The following is a 26163-nucleotide window of genomic DNA, read 5'->3' on the forward strand; positions in this document are numbered from 1 at the left end:
TTGCCTGGTAGCCCAGGTGAGCCTGGCCGCTCCCCTGCCCACAGGTATGGGAGCCTCTTTGGGAACTGAGGCCCTGAGCTACGGTCAGCTTCCAGGGCCTGCTCAACCCCTTCCCCCACACCAGTGGCCCCCACACCGGGCCCCCAACTGGGACACCAGAGGACTGGGTTCAAACCCCACCATGGCCACTTCCTGGCTGTGTGACATTGGGCAACTTAAGCCTTAGTCTCTCCACCTCTCTAGGGACCAAGGAAGCCACTCCTGATATGTGGACAGGACTGACGCCAGGGTGTGCTGCGCCTGGTACCAGCTGGCACATGGAGATGCCCGGTTACAGCTGCTGGCCGTGTTCAGGCATGGGAGAGTGGTCTTCCCAAGTTTGCTTCAAGGCCTGCCTCTGAACTCTGCCCCTGCTGGTTGCATCTGGATCTCCCGAAGCCCATCCATTGCCCAATACTGCCTCTGGGATGTCCTGAGGGCACTCCACACCCTTAAACTGACTGGCCCTACTCCCCCATGCCCCAGTGTATGGTGGCTCCAGGCACCCCGGGCTCCTGTCAGTCATGGGCCCCACTGTGGCCCAGGCCACTCCCTTCTCCATCCAACCCCTCAGCAATGGTTGCGCTACCATCAGGAGTTGCCATAGAAGCTACCTGAAGAGTTGTATGAAACAGCCACACCGTCCAAGTAAATGAACCCAGGCCCTTGGCAGCAAGGGAGGCTGAGAGCACTGCACCAGGAGTTAGGAGGCAAGTGCTATGTGACCCTGAGTAACCCCCTTCCTTCTGTTTAGAAAGAGGATCAGGGAGTGGACAATCCACCCCATCTATTACTATCAGGCCCTCTGGGCTTCATCCAAAGCGTATCAGAAGAATCCAGTCTCATACTTGCCAGGAGCCACACCAGCCCATGTCTGGCCTCCCAGTAGCTCTCCCTGTGGTCCCTGAGTTAGAGCTGTGGCTTCAGGAGCCCCAGGCCTTGGCCGGGTGGGGTGGCGTCTCCAGAGGCCCTGAGTCCCCTTCATCAAAAGTAGAGTCTTGGTCCTAGCCCAGAGAGGGACAGGGTCAAAGACTCTAGTTGGTCATTTCAGCTCTGGGAACCATAGGATGAAAATCCCAGGAATGACTTAATTCTCTCTGAGCCACAGAGTCCAGTCCAGGCCTGTAGCAGAAGCTGGGCCCTGCAGGTGGCTGGAAGGAGCCAAGCCCTCCATAGCTTACACGGCAGGGTCAGGTCCATCAGCTTGAAGTCAGGGACCGCCATGCCCATTTCACAGATGTACCTGCAACCCAGAGAGGGCAGGGCCCCTGCTCATCCTCACATTCTCAAGAGGTGCTGGGCTAGCCACATGACTCCAGGGGACCAGAACCAGGCTTAGATCCAGTCTCTGAGATCCTCTCTAAAGGCCACTGGAGATGGACGGTGCAAACCAGCCTCGCTTCCCCTCCCCTGATCGCAGTCCCATTCCCTAGCTGCTCCTGGTGCCAGGTCAGCCTCTCCAGGGCCCACCCAGAGCACTATCCTAGTCTCTTCACTGTACGGGCCAGCTGTAGGCCATGCAAGACCTGTGAGTAAGGGGCCCGGGCAGCTTAGGTCTCCAGATGGAGGAGGGTTCCCTACCCCAGCCACCCCACCTCTCAGAGGTATTCAAGGCAATCTATCACACACGGCAAAATTCCTCCAGCCCCTGCCCATAGCCAAAGCCACTTCCCTTTTTAAGCATGTGTTAAAGCAGCACCTCACTTCAGGCACCGTAGTCTGAATTAGTTTCCTATCGCTGCAGTAACATATCAGCACACATCGGGTGGCTGAAAACAACACAAACTTGTCATCTGACGGTTCTGGAGGTCAGAAATCCAAAATTAGTTTTACTAGATGAAAATCAAGGTATTGGCAGGATTCTAGTCTTTCTTGAGGCTCTAGGGGAGAATCCATTTCATCACCCTTGCCAGCGTCTAGCGGCTGTCTGCATTCCTTGGCTCCCAGCCCTTTTCTCTGGCTGTCTGGAAGCTCTGCTACCTCGCATCTCCTCTGACGGACAGTCTGGCCCCGCTCTTCTATGCACACTTGTTGATTACACCGAACCCATTTGAATAACCCAGGCTAATCTTTCCATCTCAAGATCCTTAACTTAATCACACCCACAAAGTTCCTTTTGCCATGTAAGGTAACCCATTGAGAGGGTTGGGAGGGATTTAGGACACAGGCATCTCTGGGGCCATTTTTCCATCTGCCACAGGATGGGAAGGGTTGTTTTGCCAATGCCCAGCCCCTTCCAGCCCCATCCAGAGGGCTGATCCAGGATCAGGACTGTATTTGTGACGGGGGATCAGGCTGCTATTCGGGCCAAGATGCTGGCTGGAGGCTGACTGGGGCCCAGAGCTCCAGGAAACCTGGCACCTGCCCCTGGGGCCGCCAAGGACAGCCTGTACTCCTGGCGCAGCGGCTGGGCACAGATCAGGTGCACTCCAGCCCATTAGCGGCCGTGGTTCCCCCGGGGACAGCTGTCTAGCTGGAGTGGGAGGCTGGGCCCTTGTGCCTTCTCCCTACTGGCCAGAATACGCAAACGCTGCCGTCAGATCAGACGTGAGCCGCACAGGAAGTCCCAGCTTCATTCTAGAAAACACACAGAGATGAGGGAGGTTTTCAAATGGATGGGGCAAAATGTCATTGGTATTGGCAGAAATGTGGGCTAGGGGCTGGTGGGGAGAACAGAGAGGTCAGGGCGGGTATTCTGAAGGAGGTGGCATTTCTGTTGGAGCCTGAAGGAGGGGATCATTTGGACTAGTGGGGGTGGGCAAGGCACTCCTGATGAAAGTAACAGCTGGTGAAGAGAAGGAGTTGTGTTTAGGGGATTAAGAATTCTGCAGGGGGGGCTGCGGTCTGGGGCAGCAGACTAAAGAATCCAAAGGTGGACAGGGAAGGACATGCTGGTCTGAAAAAGTTAAAGCAGTTCTCCAAGCCTGTTCAGCAGTGGCACCCACTGTTCTGATGGAAACTTACTCAGAGCACTGACGGGGCCTTGAAAGGGTCTGCGGGGCCTTTCCCACAGCCATCCTCCCCCAACTCTTCAGACCTGGACTCTGCAGGACACGGCAACCACACTCAAGTCATGAGGAGACAGCCAAGGGTTTAGGGCTAGGATTGGCAGCAGTTAATGGCCCAGGGTCCAGCTCCAGGCGGGTGGCGGGAAAGGGTTTGGGGGACACATTTCAATAGAGCAGCTAGATGGGCCCCCATGGAGAAACCCATGGGCAGCTAGGACAAGCATCCAACTGTGAGGCAGAGCCTGTTTCCTCAACTGTCAGCAGAAGGGATGGAGCTGCTTTCCGAGAACATCAGTCAAGGACTCCTTTGCCCCCGCCATGCTTAGGACTTGGCTGAAGGAGGCTGGGTGGGCAGTAGGCATGTCCCTCAAGACCTCAGGGGCCTGAAGAACCTGTACTCTACCATCTGCTCTGTGACACATGCTACAGGAGGCAATGCATCTCTTGCTCTGGCCCCAGGAAGGTGGGACAATATGGCAGGTGAGCCTGGCTTTCCCCAGGCAGAGCCACGGCCATTATGGCCTAGACCTCAGGGCGTTCAAGCCCTGTGAGGAAGGACAGGAGGGGCCTGACGGTTTTCTGGGAATGGTTGTCTCCAAAAGTGGCTCCCGCTTCAGTGACCCCAGCTGTCCCTACACTGTTACTCTCCTCACAATGTTACTCTCCTCACATGTTCTCACATGTCATATCCACATGTTGGTCAAGACCTTTCCTCAGTGATGGGTCTGAAGCCAGGAGGGTGAGACCATCAGGGAAGCCAGCACTGGCTGAGGAGTGGCCCAGGCTGTGGGACAAGGGGCAAAAGACAGCCGGGTCAGGGCACTTGCCCTGAGATGCTGCTCAAGACAGCAAGAGCAGAAGGGCACAGGCAGGAGGAAGAGGGCAATAGCAGTAAGGCCCGACATAGGCAGAGGTCTAAGAGCACAAGGAGCTCCGAAAGCCGGGAGCCTCACTCTGGCTGTGCCCTACAGCCCCCTCCCAGGCTCCTTCTAGCCAGCCATGACCGGGAGTCTCTGCTCCTCCTCAAAGGAGGCCATGCAGCTGGGGCTGGGATACGGGGCAGGATATAGGAGCCCTGGGAGCCACCATGTGGCCCCTGCTAAGGCACATGTGAGCCTCAGCCACAGTACATGTGTGGTGGGGGAGGTGGCCATTCAAGCCAAGGAGGACCCCAGCAGTATAGACCCCCAAAGACAGGGACCTAACTTGTAATCTCCACCTGGCTACCTCCCCGCATGAGATATCAGGCAGGCCCTGTCTTTTCCTGGGGAGGGCCTGCCAGAGAGCGAACCTTTGGATGCCGGTGACAGATGCTACCTGGCTGACACTCACACGAGACTGCTACCTTGTGCTGCCCCTGGAAAGAGGACAGCCAGCTTCTTGCAGGGAAGGGAGCTGCCTGAGCTCCCGGTGGGGCGACAGCCCTAGAACAGGAGACCGCCCACTAGACCACACTGCCTCTGGCTGCTTCGCCGCCAGCTCAGGCCCTTGGAAGTGCTAGTGGGGTGAGCCAGTTCGGTCTGCCACATTCCTCTGGACACAACATGATGCACGGTCACATTAGTACCTGCCAACCTGGAGGTTCCCTGCTGCTATGGACAGGTGGGCTGGGCTTCTAGGCCTCCAGGCAGCTACAAGTCCGCACAGACAAGAGCTGGGGTGGAGATCACAAGCGGGTGCCCACTTTTCCAGGCTTCTCGCTCTCCCCAGCACCAACCAGGGACAGAGGGGCTATCTGAAACTCCAAGGTCAATTTGGAAGGAATGTTTTAGCCAGAAGCTACAAGAATCAAAAGTAAACATAGGGGTGCCTTGGTGGCTCAGTTGGTTAAGCGTCTGCCTTCGGTTCAGGTCATGATTCCAGGGTCCTGGGATCGAGCCCCACATCGGGCTCCCTGCTCAGCAGAGAGCCTGCTTCTCCCTCTGCCTGCTGCTCTGCTTACTTGTGCTATCTCTCTGTCAATAAATAAATAAGATCTTTTAAAAAAAAAAGTAAACATAAACCCTGCTCACTCCTCACTGACATAAGCCTTCCGTTAAATCAGTGTGGACATGTGATACCAGAACAGCGCAGCCCCCTCCTACTCCCCTCCAGCAAGCAGGCAACCAGCTCTGAGCTGAAGCTCAGATGACGTTCCTGTGCTCAGAGCCTAGGCCCAGTCAGGGAAGTGTGTGGGAGCACACCCACGCAGTGGAGGGCTAGTCAAACCCCAGGAGTGAGCTGCTCGGTGCCAAGCCCCCTGGTATCCAAGACCAGGAAGAGCACCCCTGTGCCTTTCTCCACACCATGCTCCCACACCCCCACTAGGTGGGAGACTCATGGCCAGACCTGCAGGAGGAGGCTCTTACCCCCAGCACTGCCTGGGAATGAGTGATCAGGTGACCCACAAATCACAGTAACAAAACATTAGATCACTACTTATTTGTCTCTCAACCTTTTATTGGCCCTATCTTCCAACATCCCCAAGGCAATTCCACCCACAGACACACTGAGTAACCTGCCCTTGGCCATACTGATGTGATGGAACCAGACTGGGAACTTGGATCTGCTCAGCTCTGGGCCAAACTATGGGTGCCCTGTTCTCTGCCACCCCAGGAAGGACATCCTCACCCTCACTTCTACCTCCAAGTCTTCTAGAAATACAGAACATACAGAAATGTAGAATCACAGAACCATGAGAAATGTCGTAAGCGTCTGGGTTCTAGAAGGTACCATCACCTCCCTCCAAATGGCATTCCAGGAAGAACGATCAGCTAGGCACTCTGGCAGGCAGGGGCCCTGCCCAGGCATCCACAAGGCAGCCACGCTGTGGCCCAGACCTCCGGATATGCAGGAACCGGGGCCTAAGGAAACAGGGGCAAAAGGCCAATTATTGCCCGGGTCCCAGAGGATGAGCAGAAAGTGGAAACAGCACACTCTTCCTACAGCCAGAGCTGTGGATGGCCTGGGTAGAAAGACCAGTGTGGCAGTTGGGGTAGGGTGGGGTGGGGAGAGCTCACCTCCCACAGAAGTCCCTGCGCACAGCCACAAGATCAAGGGACAGGTCAGGCCGGCTCTGAAGCCAGCTGCCAACAAGCTCTGGGTGTCTTGGGTCCACTTCTAAGAAGATGCTCCTACATGGGAGAGAAATGGGTCAGCTTAACCAGGCAGGGCTGGGACCTGCACTTCTGCATTGCCTGGGATGAGAAAGGTGGGGTAAGAATGTTAGGGCAGGCCCAGTACACACTGGGACAGACCCAGGAGACCCGCCCTATCCATACCCAGAGTCCTTCAGGAGCCAAGGTGCCAGGGCCAAGATCTGGGTAATGATGTCCATGCCCTTCGCCCCACCGTCCAGGGCTAGTGGGTCTTCATAGCTGAAGGGGAAAGAGAGGGAGGTGAGAGCCTCTCAAGAGTGTGGAAGAGCTGAGCAGGGCCCTCCACAAAGGGGCTGTGTGGAACTTACACTCTCAGCTTCAGAAAACCTGAGGGCCCAGAAGAGGAGGCCCCCAGATGGCAGCTCTGAGTCTCCTACCTCCTATAGGCAGCACCCCACCAGGTAGTGCTGGGTTGCTCAGTGAACCCCCCTGACTGATAGCAGGGTATGAGGGTCTCCCCACAAGAAGGCTGCTCCTATGCTTGGTCTGGGGAGGCCTGGAACTGACCCAGAACACTCCTGAGAACCTAAAAAAGAGGAATCAGCACCCTGACCCATATTACCACTGCCTTGTCCAAGGACTCCTGGGCTATCCCCGGTTCTCAGCCCCTGTTTGAGAACAGGATGGCTCAGTGCAAAGCCTGGGGTAGGGTCTTGGTCCCAGCTTTCATGCTAAGCCCCACTTGACCTTGACCAGGCACCTTCCTTCTCCAAGCCTCAATCTTCTGTACAATGATATACCTGTCTGAGCACCTACTATGTACTCTAGATCACATCTGCTTTGTGAGTCTGCTAGGTCCTCCCCATGGCCCTGCAAAGGTCTACTACTCCCCTTCCAAAGCTCAGAAATGAGACTCAGATATTATCCAGTGGTCTTCAGTAGGAAGGCAGAAGCTGAATCAAGCAGGTCTGTGGGCTCCAGAATGAGCCTCTCTTTCAACATCGCTGTCCCTTTCAGTCCCTTCTCCTTCCCTAGTCACATCCCACTAGGCCCTCTCGAGCCCAGCCTCCCTCCCAACACACCCTGCACCTGCGGATCTCAGGGGCCAGCTGCTCCATGTCCTGGTGGAAGATGTAGGGAGGGTTGCTGACGACCAGGTCCACAGGGCCCCAGGACAGGAGGTGTGTCCAGCTCCCCTCTACAGTCAAAGGGAACACACAGCAGGGAATGGGTGGTAGCTCTACCTGCCACCATTTCTCTTGGGTAGTCCCCCTCTCCAATCCACACCCTGGGCCCATCTCTGGACCTGATAACCCAGGCTTGCAAATTAGTGCCCAGGGCCCCCAGCCAGTAGACTGCTCAGGAGCATGTATATTCTGAGATGGCAGCTCTTCACCTAGAATATCCCTGCCCTCTCTTCTTCCTGTCAAAAAACCTCCTCAAAAACCTCCCCCTTCAGGAAGCCCTCTCTGATTGCTTGCACAAAGCAAGGGCCTCTGTCGTCTGCAGCCCCACTGGTCCTGCTGTCCACTGCCTCCTAGCCAGCATGGACTGAGCCTATGGAGGGCATAGCTCGTTTTCATCAGTCAATTCCTCTGTTTCCTGGTTCCGTCCAGGTGCCATGCGCTACACCAGGTGTACCACACTCTAGGGAGGACGCATATAAGGCTCAAAGACCCTGTGGATACGTAACACAGCCAGAATCAGAGCCAGAAGCCAAGGACACTCTGCAAAGGTGTGGCTGAGCCAGATCGTTCCTGGGCCAGACAAGGACAGGGCAGTTAAGTACAAAAGTATTAAACTATTTTGTCCTAAAGGCTTTCTCTTGAGTTTCTGCTTATCTCCTGACAACAAACAAGCCCTAGTTAAAAACTCCTTAGTTACGGGGACTTCAGAAAGTAAGAAAGACCCTATGGCCTGTCCCTGCATGGGTCAGGTCAGCCCACGAGGCAACAGGGGCTTGCCTTGGTCTGAAAACCCATGTATGTGTGCATATGTGTGTGCACGCAGGCATGTATAAATGAATGGTGGGGAAGCCCTCCTTCCATCTCTGCAGAGCGACCATAGAGCACATGTGCCTATAGGGCCCCCACCCCAAGGAAGATCAGTAGGGAAGATACCTAAGGTTACATCGAGGGGGACGATCCGAATTCTGTCCAGCAACTGCAGCCTGGAGAGATGGGAAGTGGGGGTGAGTACAGGGGAGACTCCCACCTGTGGCTACCAGGACTATGAGAATAAACCCTTCTTGCACTGATAGATCTCTGGTGCCCACTGTCCTTCGTAACCCTGTGGGAACCACGCCAGACCACCCGGCCCCACCTTCCCTTTCTTCAGAGTGGAAAGCAGGGATCAGTGAGTATGATATCTAAACAGGGATTGAGATCATGCCCCAGAGTTGGACTTCCCAACCCTGCCCCTTCGTCCCCTGCCCACCTACCTCTGAGCATTCTCCTGGGTCAGGCAGATGGCAGCTTCTCCCTTATCCACCGCAATGACTCGGCTCTGCCTCAAGAACAAACGAAGGGTACATAGGAGGCAACGTGCCCAAAGAAGCCAAGCTTGGAGACCAGAAGCCTCCTCCATCCCTCTACCAGAGATTAAGGGAAATACCCCAAAGCTGCTCCCTCTTTGTAGCCAGGGTGTGGCCAGAGAGAAGGGGACGGGAATCAGAGGCTGTGACTGTGATGGGCTGGGGGCAGCCCCATCCTCCCACATCTGGACATCTCCCTCAAGTGCTTCTAGCAGAGATGAGTGGGGGAGGGTCAGTGGGAGGGTCAATGAGTGGCAGTCCCAGTCCATTCAGGGTGGTGCACTGGGATGCCAAGGGGGCTCACCTGGGGAAGCTGACTCAGCAGGCTGAGGGCAATAGCTCCCGATCCACAGCCCACCTCCAGGATGAGGGGGCCCCCTTGGGCTCCCACCACACAGGGGCTCCGGGCCACCTCCTCCAGCACCCATTCAACCAGCTCCTAGGGAGACAGAGGGGTCGGAATCAGAGTTAGGGACCCCCTGCTCCCCTGGGGGTTTTGACACAGAAGCCCAACCATGGTTAGCCTCTGTGTGAAGGTGGGGCATGGGGGTCGGGGGTGGCTGAAGCCACCTTCATGTCAGGCCATGGGCAGGTCACTCTGCCTCTCCCTGCTTCAGATTCCCCATCTGTAAAAGTGAGCAGCTGACAATAACCAGCCTCATCGGGGTGGCACATTCATGAAACCACAGAACCACTTTCCCTAAACACGGATCCCATTCCCAGTATGTGGTTAAGTGTTCAATAAACCCCAGCTTGGCCCTTCACAGCCAGCCTCCCGTTCTGGGCTCATGGCAATACTAAGAACCATGCCTGGTGATCCCTGGCCACTTCCTCTGTGCTTGGCCCTGATTCCAGAGCTTTCCCTCCATTAATCTGTTGGATCCTCACAACCAGCCGTTGAGGAAGCCAAGGCCCCTCCTGGACCCCAACTTACAGCTCATGGTGGCTATTATCAGGAGCCGGAATGTCCCCAGCTTCTCCACAGAGCTGAACTTAGGACAGTCCCAGGGAGGTTCCCAGGCCAAAAGGACAGGGAATTCCCTTTACAGGGGTGGGGCACAGTAGGGAGAACACAGTCCTCCCTGACCCTCGTATCTGAAGGGGCCACAGTATACACAGGGCATAGGGTAAGTGGGCATGATGTGATGGAAGTGCCTGACTGCACCACACTTGGGGGCATGGGGACACTTGTAGACAGTGTCAGTTTGGGAACAAAAGGCTTTCAAGTTTTGTCCACCATCTGCCACCTGCAGGGACTGTGCATGGAAGCCAACAGCGGGTAGAGGTAAGAGTGGAGAGCTGCTGCTGCCCAGAAGCCAACTGGTTCTAATGAGCAGTGGAGTGAGGGACAAAGTAGCCAGGCACGGAGCCAGAGAAGGGCAGTGTGCTTTCTTCTCAAAGGTAGGCCTTAGGAGAGTCACCCTAATTGGGACTCCTGGGATCCCAGGCATGGGCAGAAGGGTCAGCTTCCCTCATCTATAAAGAGGTCCACGCCCTCCAGAAAGGTTTCCTGACCCTCTGCCAGGCTCTCTCTCATGGATCTCCTCACCATGAGTCTGAAGTCTAGGATGAGGTTTCCTCTCCCACGAGAATGAAGTCTCCATGATGGGAAGACCAGGGATCTAACCAATCGCAGTATGTCTCAGAGGCAAGGCCTGATCCTCAGGTGGCCTCTTGGCTGCTTCCCAAGGGTTTGGCAAGCTCTCAACGGCTATGGGAAGCCACCAATAGTGGCTTCCACCACCACTAGTCTCAGACCCCCTACCAGGTCCCCCCAGATCTCCAAAGTCAAAAGTCTGGCGAAGGGGCTCCAGATCGCTCAGACCCATTTTCCATAGAAGTTCCTCAGTGCTGAATCCCAAAAGGGATTTCATTCTTCCAGGTCTCCCAATCCCCAGAGCAGAGAGCTCACCTGCCTCCAGGGCAGCAAGTTCAAAGCAGGTAGAACTTGGCCAGTGGGTCCAACCTTTTTTGTTCCTACCCCCTGCTCCCTCCAGGCCTGTACCAGTCACAGCTGGAGACAGGAAGGGCACCTGTGGCAATCTGGACCCTCAGCATTGGGACTGACATAGAGCAAGCAGTCTAGGGCTAGAGCGGGGACTGTGGTCTCAGCGCTGAGGCCACGTACTGAGTGGTTGGTCAGATAGCTGGGACTTGTCAGGGCCGTGAGCCTCTCCTGGTTTCCTGGCCACAGACAGACCTACTCTGGTTGGAAATGACCTCTTGGCTAGCCTCCTCAGAAGCACCCTTGACCTGAGAGACACATACCATATATATGATGGGGGGGAAGCCCCATATGGAAGCCGGTGATGTGACGCTGATAGACTGGGCCCCCACCGCCACCAGTGCCCTCTAACCCCTCCGTTATAGTCCAGACCACTTGAGAATTCTCTTGGCTATGGGACCACCTGGGGTCTAAGGGTAGAGACCACCCATAAAAGTCCAGAAACTCTCCTCCTCACCAAGTGAAGGATGGAGCCTCCAGCCTCCAGCCTCCATCAGCCTGAAATTGGTGGCTCTTTAGGCAAGGCTGAAAGCCAAGTGATCAGAGACCCAGGGCACCTCTTCCAGGTAAGTAAGGGAAGAATCCAAAAGCATGATGGGATGGGGATTGGGGGGGAATGTGGGAAACAGGCAGCTTTTGGCTCTGCCAAAGCCACTGTCTCAACAGGACCCCATATCCCCTCAAGAGGTCGGCACAGGCCTCAGGAGGACCTGAGTACTGCCAGCATCCTCCATTAGGATGCTCTGGGTAGGCAGCCCAAGAAGGGTGGCATTGCCTCCCTTGAGCCACAGACAAGGTACTGAGCCTCCTACACCGCCCAAAGCCTCACCTCGCTAGGCTGGATAGGAATGGCTCACACTCCCAGCCTTGGCTTTCCCACCATACACACTGCCAGGCTGAGGACTGAGCCACCTTGCCACCCACAGGGAAAGCCCAACTCACTGGGCCACACGCCACCTACAGCTTCACATTTCTGACTTCTGCCCCCGTCATCAGAAATTGCCCTGCAATGGATGGAAAGAACACAAGCACCAAGATCTCTCCCCTGCCCCCATTCTCCCTATTCCCTGCCACAGGCCACGTCCTCTCAAGTTCTTGGTAAAGCACCCCCATGCGGCTTCACATTGGGGCAAACCTGGCAAGTTCTCAGAATCGTCTGTACAGTGAGGTGAGGACCTAGCCTCCCAACCACAGCCTCCCCCTCTGTCTTCCCTCCCCCCCTTAGAGCAGAGCTGCTCTCCTGGCCCAGACCCACACAGGAATGTTGGGGGAAGCCCCATATGGGAGCCGGAAGTCCACACCCGACATTCAGAATTCTGGAGCACATGGCTGGTGCCGGGTCAGCTCTGAGGGGACTCAAAGGTCATCATGGTTGCCTCCTTCCCATGCCCTGACCCTTGGCAGCCTCAGGAGGCAGTAAGTGACCTCCCAGCCAAGGTCACAGGCTTGGGGAAGACACGAGGTGGCCTCCCAAGAGGCCACAGGTGGCAGGCTACATCCTGCTCCCTGTCCCAGCTTGTCCAATCTCAGATGGTGTAGCCTCATGGGAGGTGTGGGGCCCCGACCCAGAGTCAGAAAACCCAAAGGCTGCCCCCATGCTCCTCCCCTTGGCAGCCCTGTGACTTCAGGAAGTTCTCAGATTCCCTACTGTCCCTCCCAATATTGGGCTGTAAGACAAGGACGTGGCTTCTCAGCCACATGATGGGGAAGTGAATGCGGCCAGAGGATTTCTCAGCTGGGGGAGAGAGGCTAAGAAGGTGAGGAGGGGCTCTGAGTCCCTGTTTGGGCGGGTAAATGAAGTCTCATCTTTCCCAAGAATGGTCGTATGCCTGAGTATCTTTTGAGAAACACCCCTCCTCAGAATTCAGTGCCCTCCAGCTTGTCCATCAGCCCCCACACAGTTCCATCCACCTGCTCTGCTCTCTCTCATGCCCTACAAGGTAGGAGGAAGCCCAAGAAGGGCCACAGAAAGCATCTCTCCCAGAATAGGTGTGCCTCACCCAGGGACAGCATGCTGGGGCCACACAATCCCTAGTCTTAATAATTTGAGGGACCACAGGTAATTACCTGACCAGACAGTAGATCTAAGAGGACCCCCAATTTACAGATCTCCTCCCTAGTCTGGAGGCCCAACCCTCTTATCATCTGGGCCCAGAAAGGACACTGACTTGAGGTCACATTGATGTACCACGCCTCTGAGTGTTCAGCTGAAACTCTATCCACTTCACCCATGCCTCCTGACAAGGAGGAGGGCATTTTACTCCCCCATGGATTGGGTAGGCCAGGCCTGCATACTGGAGCAGTGGCCTCGCACATGAGGACAGTCAAGGAGGCCAGCAGGAGACCCCTGCACTCTTGGCTCCACCTACCCAGACAACCCGGAGACACCGGTGAGGAAGAGCAAGGACTCTGAGAACCACAATCATGGGATCCCAGCGCCCCCTGGAGGAAGTCTGGGGCAAGACATGTGCCCTAAACCCCGCCCTCATCTCCATCCTGCCCCGTCTTGGTGGCACACCTACCTCTGTTTCCGGACGAGGGATGAACACTGGGGGGGCCATCTTCAGACAGAGCCCTTGAAAGTCCCACTCCCCGAGGATGTACTGCACAGGCATCCTGCATAGGGGGCAGCTGGGTGATCAGGGACAGAGCCCGGACCAATAGGACCATGACTGGGTTGAGAAATACCATCGGGGAATACCAAAAATGTCAGGTAGGGTCATGCCTCCTGTGCCCCGGGACTCTGAGCCAAGCCAAGGCCTTCCCTCCCTCCTTTCTTCCTATCTACTCATGTGATCTCCCTCTCATCAAAACCTCATACCAACACCTTCCCAGTCCTTAGATACTTCCCTCCTTCCTGACCATGAATTAATCGGGCTATTCCCCACATAGAGCCCTCAGATCTGGTCCACGGTGCTCACCTTTGCAATCGGAGGCTACTCAGCTCCTGGACACACTGTAGCTGCCGAGGGGTCAGGGGCTGGGTGCCAAGTACTGGTCTCAGGCTCTGAAACTGCCCCACAGAGAATGTGAGTATCTGGCTCCTGATCTAGGGGCCTGACCCAGGTTTATGTGGACACTGTGGGCCCAACACTGGCCATCTCGGTCATCCCTGATCCCCTACTGCCTGATACATACTATAATAGTTCATTAGATGAATAAATTATCTACCTAAGACATTCCTTCAGAAAATTCCCATCACTCTCAGCTCAGCACTCTCTGTGGGGCAGATAAGCCTGGCTGTTATTCCCCAGGGTCCTCCCTTTCCACCCTTCTCCCCTCTTGACAACACTGCACTTAACTGTTTTGGCTCCAAGGACATGAGCCACGATGTACTCACTGGATGCCTGGGCCTCAGGGATGCCCCTCTTCTCAAAGATAGCAGTCCAATGGCTGACCAGCTCTGTGGCATTCAACGACCCAGCTAGAGGCAGATGGGGTTGCCATGAGCTGAAGGGCCAGCCCCTGGTGCCTCCCCTCCTCCCGAGGCCAGAAAGAAAGGCCCAGAGAATTCGGCCCCCAAGCTCCATTCTCTTGAGTTCCCAGGTCCCTTAATCTTCCTCGTGATGTCAGCTGCTAAATAGGAGCACTGGCTCCAACCAGGCGGAGATGGTCACGGACTCTGGCTCCTCAAGGTGGCTCTGGTCCGGATGTGACTGCCACCTTGGAAGAGGAAGGAGAACCAGGAGAGCAGCTGAGCATTGTGTGACCCACTCCCCTCTGACCTGCTGCCTGAGAGAGGACATGCTCTTGCTCTGCTACCTCCTTAACTCCATTTTAGACCCTCACCCACCTTTTTGATTCTTCTTGTCTTGACCAGTTATGTTTTCTTCATGTTTTTAGCTGAAGTGGGCTGAATGCAAAGCTCAGTCCCTGGCGATGTGTCTGGGCCCACACTTGAGGGCTGAACAGATCTGTTCCATCTTAGCGTGTGTGACCTTGGGAAAAATCATCATTTCTAAGTTCCAGTGTCCTCCTCCATGAAATGGGGAAAATAACACCAACTCCACAGCAAGCAATACATTAGACAATGAATATCAAGTGCCTGGGAGTCAGCTCAACACACAGAAGGGACTCTATGTTACATGATCTTAACTAACATTACAAGACAGAGGAGGCTGCCTTTGCTTGGGGGCTTTGCTTTTGACATGCTGTGACTGATTTGTATGCTAAAACTCTTCCTCCCCACCCCCATTTGACTTCATAATCCTAAAGGTCAGCATTAATTGCCCGGTATAAAAAAACTGACAATTTTTGTTAACTTTATATTTAAGTTGTCACAAACAAGGTTTAACAGAAGGTTTAAAGTAGCGGTTCCCTTTCTCTTCGCACAGACCAAGGTCCAAACCAGCATGTACTGAGCACCAGCTAGGTGTTACATCTTCACGGACAAGCTAGGAGGGAAAAGAGGCTCCAAGAGGGAAAGCGACTTGCCTAAAATAACCTAGTTAGACCTGTCCCAGGCAGGACACAAACCCAGGTCCTCCGGACTCCAGAGGCGGCTCTGTCCACAAGCCAAGGGCGCAGCTTCCCACTCAGCTCTGCAAAGCATCGTTAATGCCCCAAGCAAGGTCGCCTCTCCCCAAGCCTGTTTCCTCATCTACATAACGCGGGGTGGGGGAGCGGGGGTTTGGAGGGGGCCAGGAGACCCCCTCCCGGTTCCCATTTCTCCTCATACCAGCCTGAAGAGTCACCCGGCCCGCCCGCCGACCAGCAGACACCGCCCGGGCTCGCCTTCCGGATATGCGTGACCGGCGGTGCGCTCCCTCGGACGCCCTGCTTCCGGGGTTGGCGCGTCCGAGAAAGGGCTCGGGTGGACCGCTCCCACACCCAGTTCCAGGGTTCCTAGAGCTCCTGGATTCCACTCGGGAAGAGCCTGAGGGCTTCCCAGCCGGCTGCTGGTTAGGCTGTGAAAGCCGAGGTGGTTACGCCCGCAGCCCCACGGGCGGGAGAGTGCATGGCTGTGTATAGGAGGTTGTTCCCTGGGAGCCAGGACCCTCGATTCTTCCTGAAGGTCACGGAAGGGACATGGCTCCAGCCCGCGACGACTACTCGGAGCTAGCTTTTGGGTGCCCGGCCGCAGCGGTGTGTTGTCAGTCTGAGCGGGGGCGTGTCACCAGCCGGCTCGGGGGTTGAGAATTGGGGCGCGAGATCCAGGGGCGTGGTCTAGCGTAGCCTCTGGGCCGGCCAAGCAGCACGTGGAAGGATTCCAGTGTTGGGGCGGGTAGCAATTTGGGGGCAGCACCCGGTGTCCAGGACTTGACCGAGGAAGTGGCCCGAGCCGCGATGGGGGCCAGGTAGTCACCGGACCCCAGGGCCGCTCTTGACCCCTTTGCTTCCGGGTTTTAGGGTTTAGAGCAGGGGGCTTGAAACTGGACCCAGGAGAACTGGGTTCGAATTCTGTTGCCAGATCACTCTGTGTGGCCTCAGTTGCTCCTCGTACAAAATTCGTAGCCGTGTCCCAAAAGTGTGGCCTGCCGATGTCCTCCCTCACCAGAATCTACTCTTAACTAATAATTAGCTATGCAGTTTCCCGGACTCAGTCCCAGACTCGGTCCCATGCCGGGGGAGCCTTGGGGGATCTGCGTTTGTAACCAAAGCTTCTGGGATGATCCCCGTAAATTCCTTTGAAAACCCTAGGATTAGAAGGTATCTGAAAGTATCCCCTGAGATGATCATGCCATAGGCGAGGGGTATATGTGAGGGGTATATGTAGTCTTGGCCTGTGTCAGGCTGCCCAATAATAATAGCTCTCCAATAATAATACCAACAGCTCCCAACTTCTCTGGACTGAGCTACCCCATTTCAAGCCCAGGGTGGGTGTAGTTCACCAAGAGCCCTCTCAGTAGAGCCCATCTGAACAGGAAGCCGAGCCCAGGGAGAGGAACATCTCGCTCTAGGTCACAAAGCAGTAAAGGGGTGAGCCAGAGTTCAACGCAAGTCCAAAGACTCCCAGTCCAGTGCTCTCCTGGAGCGTCCAGCGTCCGCCTGCATTTTGGGAGAACGAATCTATCTCCGCGGAGATGGAGCTCCGCCGGAGTTCTGGTGCAGGAAGGGCTTGGCCACCCACGGCCCTCTACCCGACTCCGGCGTAGGCCACGGGTAGTGAGGGATGGTCTCCAAGAACCGAGACCCTGTGTCCAGCTCCTGCTGGGGGCGGAGCCAGATCCAGCGACAGGCGAGCGGGCCAGTGCTGGGCAGGCTGTGGCCTGACAGCCAATCGGGAGCCGGGGGCGCGGGGAGCGGGCAGGGAGGCTAGGCACTGGAGCGTGGGGGACCCGCGGGGCTACTTGCCTCCGCCCCACCCCCGCGGTGGGTCCAGGCCCTGCCTGTCCCGGCCCCCGCTGCCTGAGCCGGCGCTCGCGGCTGCAGGCGGTAAGCTGTAGCGGGCACAGCCCGCGGCTCCGGGCGCCCTCGGAGGGCGGACCTGGGGTCGGACCCGCTGCCCCACGCCCTGGCCTCCTGCCGATCGCCACCACCCCTAGCCTCTCCGGCTGAGCTCGGCGCCCCAGAGAGGATTAAGTAAGTGCTGAGGTCGCAGCTTCTGAGCGAGAATGGAGGAATCACCGAGTCGCAGAGGCGGGGATGGGGGTTGGAGCAGGGAGGACTGAGGAACCTGGCAGAGAACGGTATGCGGGTTCTCCGGAGGTCGCGGTGCCAACCCATCTCACCCGTTTCCTTCTCTTGCCCTTTGGACCCTCTGGCAGTCCCAGGCCCTGATGAGCAGGGCCTTTTCTCTGCTTTGGACCGAGGAGTAAACAGGGCCCAGAGCAAGAGTTAAGGGTCTGGTCCAAGGTCATGTCTGGGGTCAGAGGCAGAGCCACAGAAGAACCTGGGACTGCTGACGCGTTCAGCCTAGCTGGGGAGAGAGAGGGCAGAGAAGGATGAGCCCCCATATCCCTCTGCCAACCTTGCCCCTTCCTAAGGAACCATCAGTGTGTACACGCCTCACACACACCCATGCACCTGCACGGGGAAACACCCCATATAACATCTATTGGCTAGCACAGGGATGTATATGTACAGCCATGAGTCATGTACCCCCCTCTCCCTAGGCCTGGTCTTCTGCAGTGTCGCTGGGACCCCTTCCCACCTTGCCTTACTCAGGGCCTCTGGCCTGGGAAGGGGTAAGCCACACCCTGGTCTGGGGGCATCTCTCACTCTCGGTTCCCAAGGGAGGAGGGAGGAGAGGAGAAGCAACTCAGAATGGGAGCCCCATCACTGCATCTGGGTATATGCTTCCTGCTTACCTTGTTTTTCCTTGTCCCTGCCAGCCCCAAGCTCTCCTGTGGGGGTCCAGTGACCCTAAGACCCTGCAGAGAAGCCCTGGGCCTGACATTAGGCTGTCTCCCCTTTCTGCCTTCTGGTCTCTCTACATCTGTCATCCACCCCCCGCCCCCGCACCCACTGCAAACACAGCCTAGATCACACAGTGGGCTAGGTCGAGGGGCTCCTCTGGCTCCCCCTTTCCCAAGTGGTTTGGCTGGGGGGAAAGTCAATATACTGGGTGCTTACTGTGGGTAGGGGTTACACTGAGCTAAGTCTTTTCTAAGAACTAGTTCATTCTGACATTTCAGTGACTTTATGACCCTGTGAGGCTGTGAAGGAGGGGGGGTATTTTTTTGTTTTTTTGTTTGTTTTTAATCTTGATCTTAGACTCAGAAGAACTGAGATCCAGAGAGGTGGAGTGACATGCCAAGGGTCATCTGACTCTTGGGCAAGTGTTCCCTCCAGGAAAGGAAAGAGCTGCAGTATTTTTTTGTCCTCCAAGCAGGAGGTGAGGGTTATGGGGGGCAGGGGGTGAGGAGGTGGGAAATGCAGGGAGTAGGGGTGTAAGGGTGGGTATTATGCAGGGGAGAGACTTTTTCTTTCAAACTTCCCAACTACCTTTCATATCTTCCAAGTATGATTACTATAATTATTATACCCTCAAAGAAGGGACATTTTCTCATGGGAACTGAACTTAAGTAAAGCATATGTCCTAATGTCCCCTGAACTTGCCTTTGCCCTCAAACTTTTATTTCCCCAGTACCTTCAGGTACTTGATGTCACCACTGATTTGTGTCCCAAGCCTCACGTTTTCATTCCTTCTCTTCCAGCACCCAGGGCACCAGGGAGCTCCCTTTCTCCCTGGAGGTGGCAACCAGAAAGTATAGCAGGGGCCACGGGCTGGGACACTGCTGATGTCAGGAGCAAGTTTGCAGGCCGAGTGACCACAGGCAACCTCTCAGCCAGGGCCCTCTCAGCTTCGGCATGGACTCCAGGATCCCGCCTGCCGGGGGCTGGCTCAGCAGCCGCCCACCCACGTCGGAGCCTGACCTGGAGCCTGCCACAGAGGGGCCAGCCTCCGAGACCACCACTCTCAGTACAGAAGCCACCAGCTTTAATGACACCAGAATCCCGGATGTGGCTGCTGGCACAGCTGGCGTGGGCACAATGCTTCTGTCCTTTGGGATCATCACAGTGATTGGCCTGGCTGTGGCCGTGGTAAGAGCTAGGAGGCTAGGGCTGACCTAGGTGGCTGTCATTTGGAGGAGGGCGGGGGATGGGGGTGTCAGTGTTTTGATTTTAGGGACTCTAATCAGAAGGTTACTGTCTGTTAATGATACCACAGTCTCCCTCTTCTTCAGAGATGTGTCTGGGGGCCTAGAGACCACAGGGGCTGCCTCCAGCTGGAAAAACCAGAGAGGGTTCTAAGGATGCCTGGCATCTTGAGCTGGGCTTTGAGGACCACGGAGGACTTGGGGAGGAGGGTGTTCCAGGTGGAGGGTCCTGATAGGCAAAAGTCTGGAGGTAGGCAAGAGGGTCTGTGAGCAACAAGCAGGACAGTGAGGCAAGTTGGGGGGAGGGGTGAATAGGAGTAGAGGCCTAAAGGCGATGGGAACAGATCACAACCAAGGTGTGGGTAGGCAAGGCAGGCTGCTGGTGGCCTTCATTCACTTGGCAGGTATTTCCTAGGCCCCTGCCCCGGACCGAGCCTTCAGGTCCCCAGGGACTAGGGAGACCAAGGCCTGCCGGGTGGTTCTTAGGGACTAAGAGACAGATAAAACCAATGATGCCAAGGGAAACCCAGGGGGACTGAGTTGGGGGATCGGACAGGAGGACTCTCTGGACTGGGTGGTCAGAGACAGACTGAAGAGGCAACATTAGAGCTGAGACCCGAAGTGGAGGCCTGGCCCCAGTACCACAAGAAGGGACAGACTGGGCAGACGTCAGGACGGAGGTGGACTGGGCTGAAGACTGAAGGTGTTCCCTGATAGGGGATATGATGTTTCCAGATCTGGTGTCTGTCCCTGCAGATATGGGCCCTGCCTCTAATCTGCCACACGGACACTCAGAATGTCACTGAGGGACTGGTGGAGATGGTGCTGGCTAAGACCAGGAAGGGGGGAAGTGCACCTGAACTCCCCCGGGAGCCTGACAATGGTGGCATCCCAGCCACCGCCTCTCGCCCCTCGCAGGCTCTGATGCCAGCCTTAGGCTCAGGACTGCATTGCTCTGGCAAATAGGGCTGCGGATGGTCCATCCGTGATCTGGCTGGAGCTGCTTTTCAACCAAGGTTGCCATATGGGCCCTGTGGGCTCCGAATCACTGCCAGGGAACAAGGGATGGCCGGCAAGCAGGCCAGGATGCAGCACACAGTGCGAGCGGCCTCCCGGGGCGGGGGCGAGGCTGAGTGCCAGTGCTTCCCCTCAGCATTCATGTGGCAGTGAAGCAAACCGAAATAGCCTCACCTCGGGGAAAAAGAGGGATCTGGAATCTGCCCTTGGAACTCTAGGCCAAAGATTGTGTCCCAGGAACTTGGGGGGCTTCCCTGATGCTTCCTTTTGGAGGAACATTCAGAGGGCCAGACCAGAGAAGTAGGAATATTATGGGGCAAAGGCAGTGGAGGGCAGGAAACAGCTCCTGGGCATTAGGGGACAGGTCCAGAGGTGCTCCCTGAGGGCTGCCCCATCTCCCGCTGTGCCAGCTGCCATCAGGGCCAGGCTGGGTACCAGGAGGAGCAAATCAGTGCCAGGCTGTGTGCCTCATATAGACTGAGTGGTATGGGTGGGCTTCCTGGTGGAGTTAGGACTGCAGCTAGATGGTGAGGCCTGGGGTAGGTTTGGAAAGGAAGGTATGTGGGAGGGAGGGTGATGTTGGTAGCTGGGGCAGAGGGAGCAGCAGGGGCAAGGCTGGAGATTGGATAAAGGCTCTGGCATCTTGTGAAGACCCCTCTGTAGGACAGGACCACAGGGTTGGGAGGAGGGCTTGGGGCCGGGCCAGAGCAGAGGAAGTAGAAGGAGTCCAGGTGCTGGGGCTAGAGCCACTAGTTCAGGGCAGGTAGGGCCTGGGGTCTGAGACCCAGAACTCCTCCAGCATCTTGCCCACAGGACAGCAAGGGTGTCCTCCACATGTGACCTCCTGGAGGGGATGGAGAGCAAGGGACTCTTTGGGTTCTTTTCGGGCCTTTGGGGTTTCCCAGGAAACAAGCAGCAGGAGGAACTCTGGGCCAAGCTGGAAACCAAACCAGATTCAAGCTGTGAATGAGGCATAAAGGGTGTAAGAGCCACAGAAGGTTAGGGACAGAGTCTAGGGACACAGCTCTCTCCCAGGCAGAAGTGGTCATGCTGCTCTTGGTCAGAGATGACCAGTTTAAGTAACAGACAGATGATGGCGGAGTCCCTGATGTCCCTGCCCTGGTGGTCGGCCCCTTCTTCCTCCCTCTCAGCGTTTATTACAGGGCTGTCCTGCTCCATCCTGGAGCTCTTGGATCTTGTGTTTCCTCAGGCTGCCTAGGCCTTTTTCTTCAAATCTTTACAATGGGGGTTAAGACCCAGGGGCCTTCCTACCTTCCTCCAGCATCTGGGTTCTGGCATTTAGTCTGGGCTTCTGTTCAGGGGACTCGAGCTCTCCTCCCCATACCATCCACTGAAGGCTATCAGCCTCCCATAGAAACCCCAAAAGCCCAGCCCAGAATCTTGCCTTGAGCACTGCCCTGCAGAGTCTAGCCACTGCCTGCCCCCTGTTCTCTTTCCCCATACACGGCTCTGGGCCTGGGGGGATGGGAGGTGGGATTGAGAGGAAGGGGGGTTGCTAAACTCTTCCCCTCCCCATTGAAGAGTCCAGGGCAGGTGCTGAGTGACTGGAGCTGTGGTCTCTAGTGGCAGAGAGAGCGCGAGCCTACTCCCCACTTCATAGCCCGGGCACCGTGGGCATCTGACATGCATCGAAAGGAGGAGCAAATGCAGGATGTGTGTGTCTCTGGGAGGGAAACACTTGGAGGACTTGGAGACCCATGGTTCTCCTGTTCATCGGCCTCAGCTTGTCCCTTGTCTCAAGGAACTGCCGGTTAATGGGGGGCTCCTTGCCCGGCCATCTGACACTGCTCCTTCTCTTGCAGGTTTTGTACATCAGGAAGAAGAAGAGGTAACTCCCCAGTTGCCATGTGGGGCTGGACCCCAGGATGTGGGGTGGGAAGAGAGAGCCCCACCACCATCAGGGCCCCTCTCCCTTGTCCAGGAGCTGGATCCTTTCCTGCCCGCTGAAGGCTGGGGATGATGACTTGGCCTCTGGGAACGCGAAGTCACCCACGCCCCACTGCCCCCAGCTCCAGGTCACTGACTCCCCTGCCCTGCCCGGTGCCAAGAGGCTATAGCTTACACAAGGGCCTGGCCTAGGCAGTCCCCATGGACCCACAGGTGACACCTCTCTGGGCCATGGCCCCATCTGGTCCCAGGAGTGAATAACCATCCATCTGAGGGGTGGAGATGGTATCCACCATCTTGGATGAACTAAGTTCCAAAAATGCAAAAAATGGCCTTTCGTTTAATCCCAGGGGAAATCTGAACACCACCCTCCCCCGCCCCGCCCCCAGTGTAGCTGTGTGCTCAGGCTTAGCCGCTCAGCAGGCAGGGCCTAGAGGGCTGGCAGGAGGGGAAGGGCCTGCCATGCCCCCAGCAGCCTCTGCCCCCCCCCCCCGCAGGCTGGAGAAGCTCCGCCACCAGCTCATGCCCATGTACAACTTCGACCCCACGGAGGAACAGGATGAACTGGAGCAGGAGCTGCTGGAGCACGGGCGGGACGCTGCCTCCGTGCAGGCCGCTGCCTCTGCGCAGGCCACACAGGGCAAGGTGGGCACTCCAGGCTCCCCCGGCCAGCCTGCTGGCTGCGCGTGACTCTGCCACCCCTGCCCTCCCTCCCTCCTCATGCAGCTTTCCAGCACCTGCCATGTGGTCAGGTGGCAGCTAGCTGGTATATGGGTTTTGTCAAGTTTGTTTAGAAACTGGTAGGATTTCTCCGTGGCCACCCACACACTGACTGCACAAGGCCAGGGCAGCCCTGGGAGCCAGCCCAGTTCTGCCCCTGCCAGCCTAGTGACCTTGGTAGCCCCCTTGGCCTCTCTGAGCCCCTGCTTTCTCATCCACAAATGAAAATCCCAGTTCTTGCCCTGTGTGCCCCCATGTCTGGGCTAGGAAAGCAGGAGAGGACTGATGAGAGAGATTGCTGTGGGCTAAGAGCCTGGTGTCTTTGCCCCCCTGAGGGGCTGTGTTTCCTAAGTGGGTTGTGGGGGTCAGATTCTGGAACAGGGGCCTCTGAGTAGACTACTGGGTCCTAGTAACAGGCAGAACCCAGGCAGATGGCGACCCCAGCCAGACTTGCCTCTTAACATCCAAAGGGTTGGGTACTTGCATGATCACCCAGCCAGAGCCACTGGCTGATTGCTACCAGTACCCCCCAAATCCCCGAGGGCACCGTGAGGAGGCCTGGCCTCTCCTTGACCCATGAAACCCCTTTGTATTTCTCCTTGCCTTGACCCCACAGCTTTGTGGGGGCATCTGGCCCTGTCAGAGGCAGAACGAGGGGAATGGACTCAAGAAGAGTCCACACTGGGGCTCCAGAGAACCCCTGGTTTTGCTGCCAGTTCTATGGCCGCTGATTGGGACACATTCCCCATTTGGGATATTTGAGATATCAGGCTGAAAACCTTGGTCCACCCAGCCCGTGGGACAACTGACAATTTGACAGTTGTTTCCTGGGCGCCTCCCTTGGGCCAGCCAGAGTGCTAGGGCTGGGAGGGGTGCAGAGGTGAGCCCCCTTCTGCTGGGCGAGAGGAGTGCATGCATAATTCATCCAGCCTCTAGGCCCACAGAGTAAGTGCCTGCTGGCAAGCTGGTGATGGCTGGGGGGGGGTGGGGGTGCGGGGGAGGAGTCATCTGAGCCAGATGGTATTTCCACGCTGAACTTACAAGGAGAGCATTCCAAGCAGAAGGCATAGTTGTGCCAAGCACAAACAGGCAAACCATGAAGCAAGGGTGGAAGTAACCAGACCAGAGAGTACATGGCCTTAGTCGAGGTCCTTAATGCCCTTGACTGTCTCTCTGCAGACCACGCTCCCCTCTCAGGGCCCACTGCAGAGGCCCAGCCGGCTGGTGTTCACTGACGTAGCCAATGCCATCCATGCGTGAGTGGCCCGAGGACCGGCCTGGATCTCTGATGGAGACATCTGCTCTCGTGCCCCTCGAGCTGCCTGCTCCATGATTGTTAAGACCCACTCTCAGGACCTGCTCTGCTGAGGCCCAGCTGTTCCAAGGACCCACCTGCTGGCTCTCCAGGCTCTTAGAGAGGGCCCTGGCTAGGCTGGACATCTGGCTACTGAGGTCTCCTGATCTGAGGGCCCTGGCATAGGGGACAGCCCTCCTGTCAGGAAGGTTGAGAGTCACTGCTGGCTTGCTTGTGTCCTGCCCAGACCCCTCACCCCATGGTCTGCTCCTCTAACGTGGAGGATGTGGGGACATGGGATAGGAGGGGAGGTGGAGGAGAGTGGGGAGGGGCTCCCCTTTGTCAGGGAGAGACCTGTCTTTGGAATCCGCAGCGTCCTCTAGAATAGGGAGGGGCAATCAACCAGGTCTTGGGGACAGGGTGTGGTGACACCCGGGGAGAAGCCCAGGGATGAACCAGAACTGCCTGGTGGGCAAGGACACGGGGAAGAGGACTGCTCCTACCCAACCCATCTTTATTTTGGACGTTCAGGAGGCCTCCCAGGCACCCTCCCTGGCAGCCAGCTATTGGCTGGGAAAGGGGGAGGGAGGCCGAGGAGTAGGTGTAGAGGGCCCTGAGAGAGTCCAGAAATGTGTTCACATGCAGGCATATGTCTGTCCTGCACAGGGTAGGAGGGAGACCCTCTGTATTGGCTCCACCATCCAAGTCCACCCCACCCCTTTCTGTGTGCGGGAGCACAGGATAGGCCACTCTCTGCCTTCCGCATTCAGGGACTGAAAGGAGAGGGAAGCCAAAGTGAAGGTCGTGCTGCCCCCCCCGCATCTCTTCACTGGGCTCTACAAGCCAGGTAACCTGCTTCTGAAAACGGTTCCCTGTCCTGGTGTATATTGGGGATCTAAGGTTGTGGGAGAGGCTACTGGACTGAGGGCAGTGGTTCCAGGCTGTGGGCTATCTGGGAACATTCTGACTGCCTGAAACAGGGTGGGGATAGCCCCACAGAGAACAGTTTTCTTAGTTTTTGATAGCACAGCCCACCCGCCCGACACCCCTCAGGAATTCTTCAACCAGTTTGGGGCATCTAGGCAAGGCATGGGACCAAGTCAGACCCCAGAAGCTGGGCGATCTCCACTGGGCACGCATACACACACGAGCATGCAGAAAAGCATGCCCACCCCCCTACCCCGTTGCCCAGCTTCGCCACCACCGCTGTCCCCACTGATTGGAAGGGCACATGGGGGATGCAGCACAGACCTTCTGTTGGGCAAATACCACATGTCAGGAGGGGAGGGCCAAGGAGACCCGTGCAGGGAAGATTTGGGATGTATTCCCTCCTCTTGGTGCTATAAATACATTAGCACTTGAACAAACTGGAGGGCTGTGGGTGATCTCCGGTGCACAGACGCTGTAAGGGAACTCGGCACCTCCATGTGAGAGCATTAAAGATGTCATTAAGATGTTTACACAAAGAGAGTGTGAGCCTGTGACGCTTGGGGTGTGAAACCCCAGGAGAGACAGGATTGTTTAGGGGCTGTGGGGGGCCTGGAAACAGCCCGGCTGGTTTTCCTTGATCTGTCTGATGAAATGCCTCTGGCCCCGAGTTTGGGCTGCTCTGGGGCCTCGTGTCTCAACTGTGGAATTGCTTCATGTCTCAAATGTGGGGTCACAATGGTGCCATCCCCTAAGGTGGAGAGGCCAAGTGGACAGGACCTTGTGGGGCCTGAGGAAGGAGGGGACTTGAGCCCCAAGGTCCAGGGGGAGGTGGAGTGCTTCACTGTCCATAGGAACTGGGTCTGGAAGACAAAAAGGAACAAAATAATGGGGACTTTCCTGGAGCACAAGGGAGCAGGGGCTGGGTAGGAGCAGAAATCGTTAAAGGTTATTTGTATGGAAACCACCGACAGGGTTCAGAAGGGTTTGGGGAGAATGACCAGGGTGACCAACTGTCCCGGTTCTCCCAGGACTGCCCAGTTTCTAGCATGGGAAATCCCACAAACCAGGACTCTAAGTGACATCCAGATT

General features: G+C 56.5%; 2 protein-coding genes across 4 annotated transcripts; one reads left to right on the forward strand and one right to left on the reverse strand.

Annotated features, from left to right (window-relative positions):
• Nucleotides 1–5468: 5468 nt before the first annotated feature.
• On the reverse strand, nucleotides 5469–15447 carry HEMK1 (HemK methyltransferase family member 1). Of its 2 annotated transcripts, XM_044253499.1 has the most exons (12): nucleotides 15341–15447; nucleotides 14456–14600; nucleotides 13965–14325; nucleotides 13584–13675; nucleotides 13185–13278; nucleotides 8962–9096; nucleotides 8565–8629; nucleotides 8245–8294; nucleotides 7214–7322; nucleotides 6308–6403; nucleotides 6047–6160; nucleotides 5469–5890 (listed from the first exon to the last, which is right to left on the reverse strand). In XM_044253499.1, exons 3-12 carry the CDS (start codon nucleotides 14190–14192, stop codon nucleotides 5797–5799), a joined length of 1077 nt encoding a protein of 358 aa, XP_044109434.1. In that variant the 5' UTR covers nucleotides 14193–14325; nucleotides 14456–14600; nucleotides 15341–15447; the 3' UTR covers nucleotides 5469–5796. The 2 variants fall into 2 exon arrangements, with proteins under 2 accessions (XP_044109434.1, XP_044109435.1); XM_044253500.1 differs by lacking the exons at nucleotides 7214–7322; nucleotides 8245–8294.
• A 1484-nt stretch (nucleotides 15448–16931) lies between these two features.
• Nucleotides 16932–25604, forward strand: C6H3orf18 (chromosome 6 C3orf18 homolog). 2 transcript variants are annotated; one of them, XM_044253501.1, is made up of 6 exons: nucleotides 16932–17184; nucleotides 18319–18439; nucleotides 18762–19149; nucleotides 22046–22071; nucleotides 22628–22775; nucleotides 24030–25604. In XM_044253501.1, exons 3-6 carry the CDS (start codon nucleotides 18916–18918, stop codon nucleotides 24108–24110), a joined length of 489 nt encoding a protein of 162 aa, XP_044109436.1. In that variant the 5' UTR covers nucleotides 16932–17184; nucleotides 18319–18439; nucleotides 18762–18915; the 3' UTR covers nucleotides 24111–25604. The 2 variants fall into 2 exon arrangements, with proteins under 2 accessions (XP_044109436.1, XP_044109437.1); XM_044253502.1 differs by lacking the exon at nucleotides 18319–18439.
• Nucleotides 25605–26163: the final 559 nt, after the last annotated feature.

This window comes from Neovison vison, chromosome 6 (genome assembly GCF_020171115.1).
Source record: "Neovison vison isolate M4711 chromosome 6, ASM_NN_V1, whole genome shotgun sequence".
Taxonomy (NCBI): Eukaryota; Metazoa; Chordata; class Mammalia; order Carnivora; family Mustelidae; genus Neogale; species Neogale vison.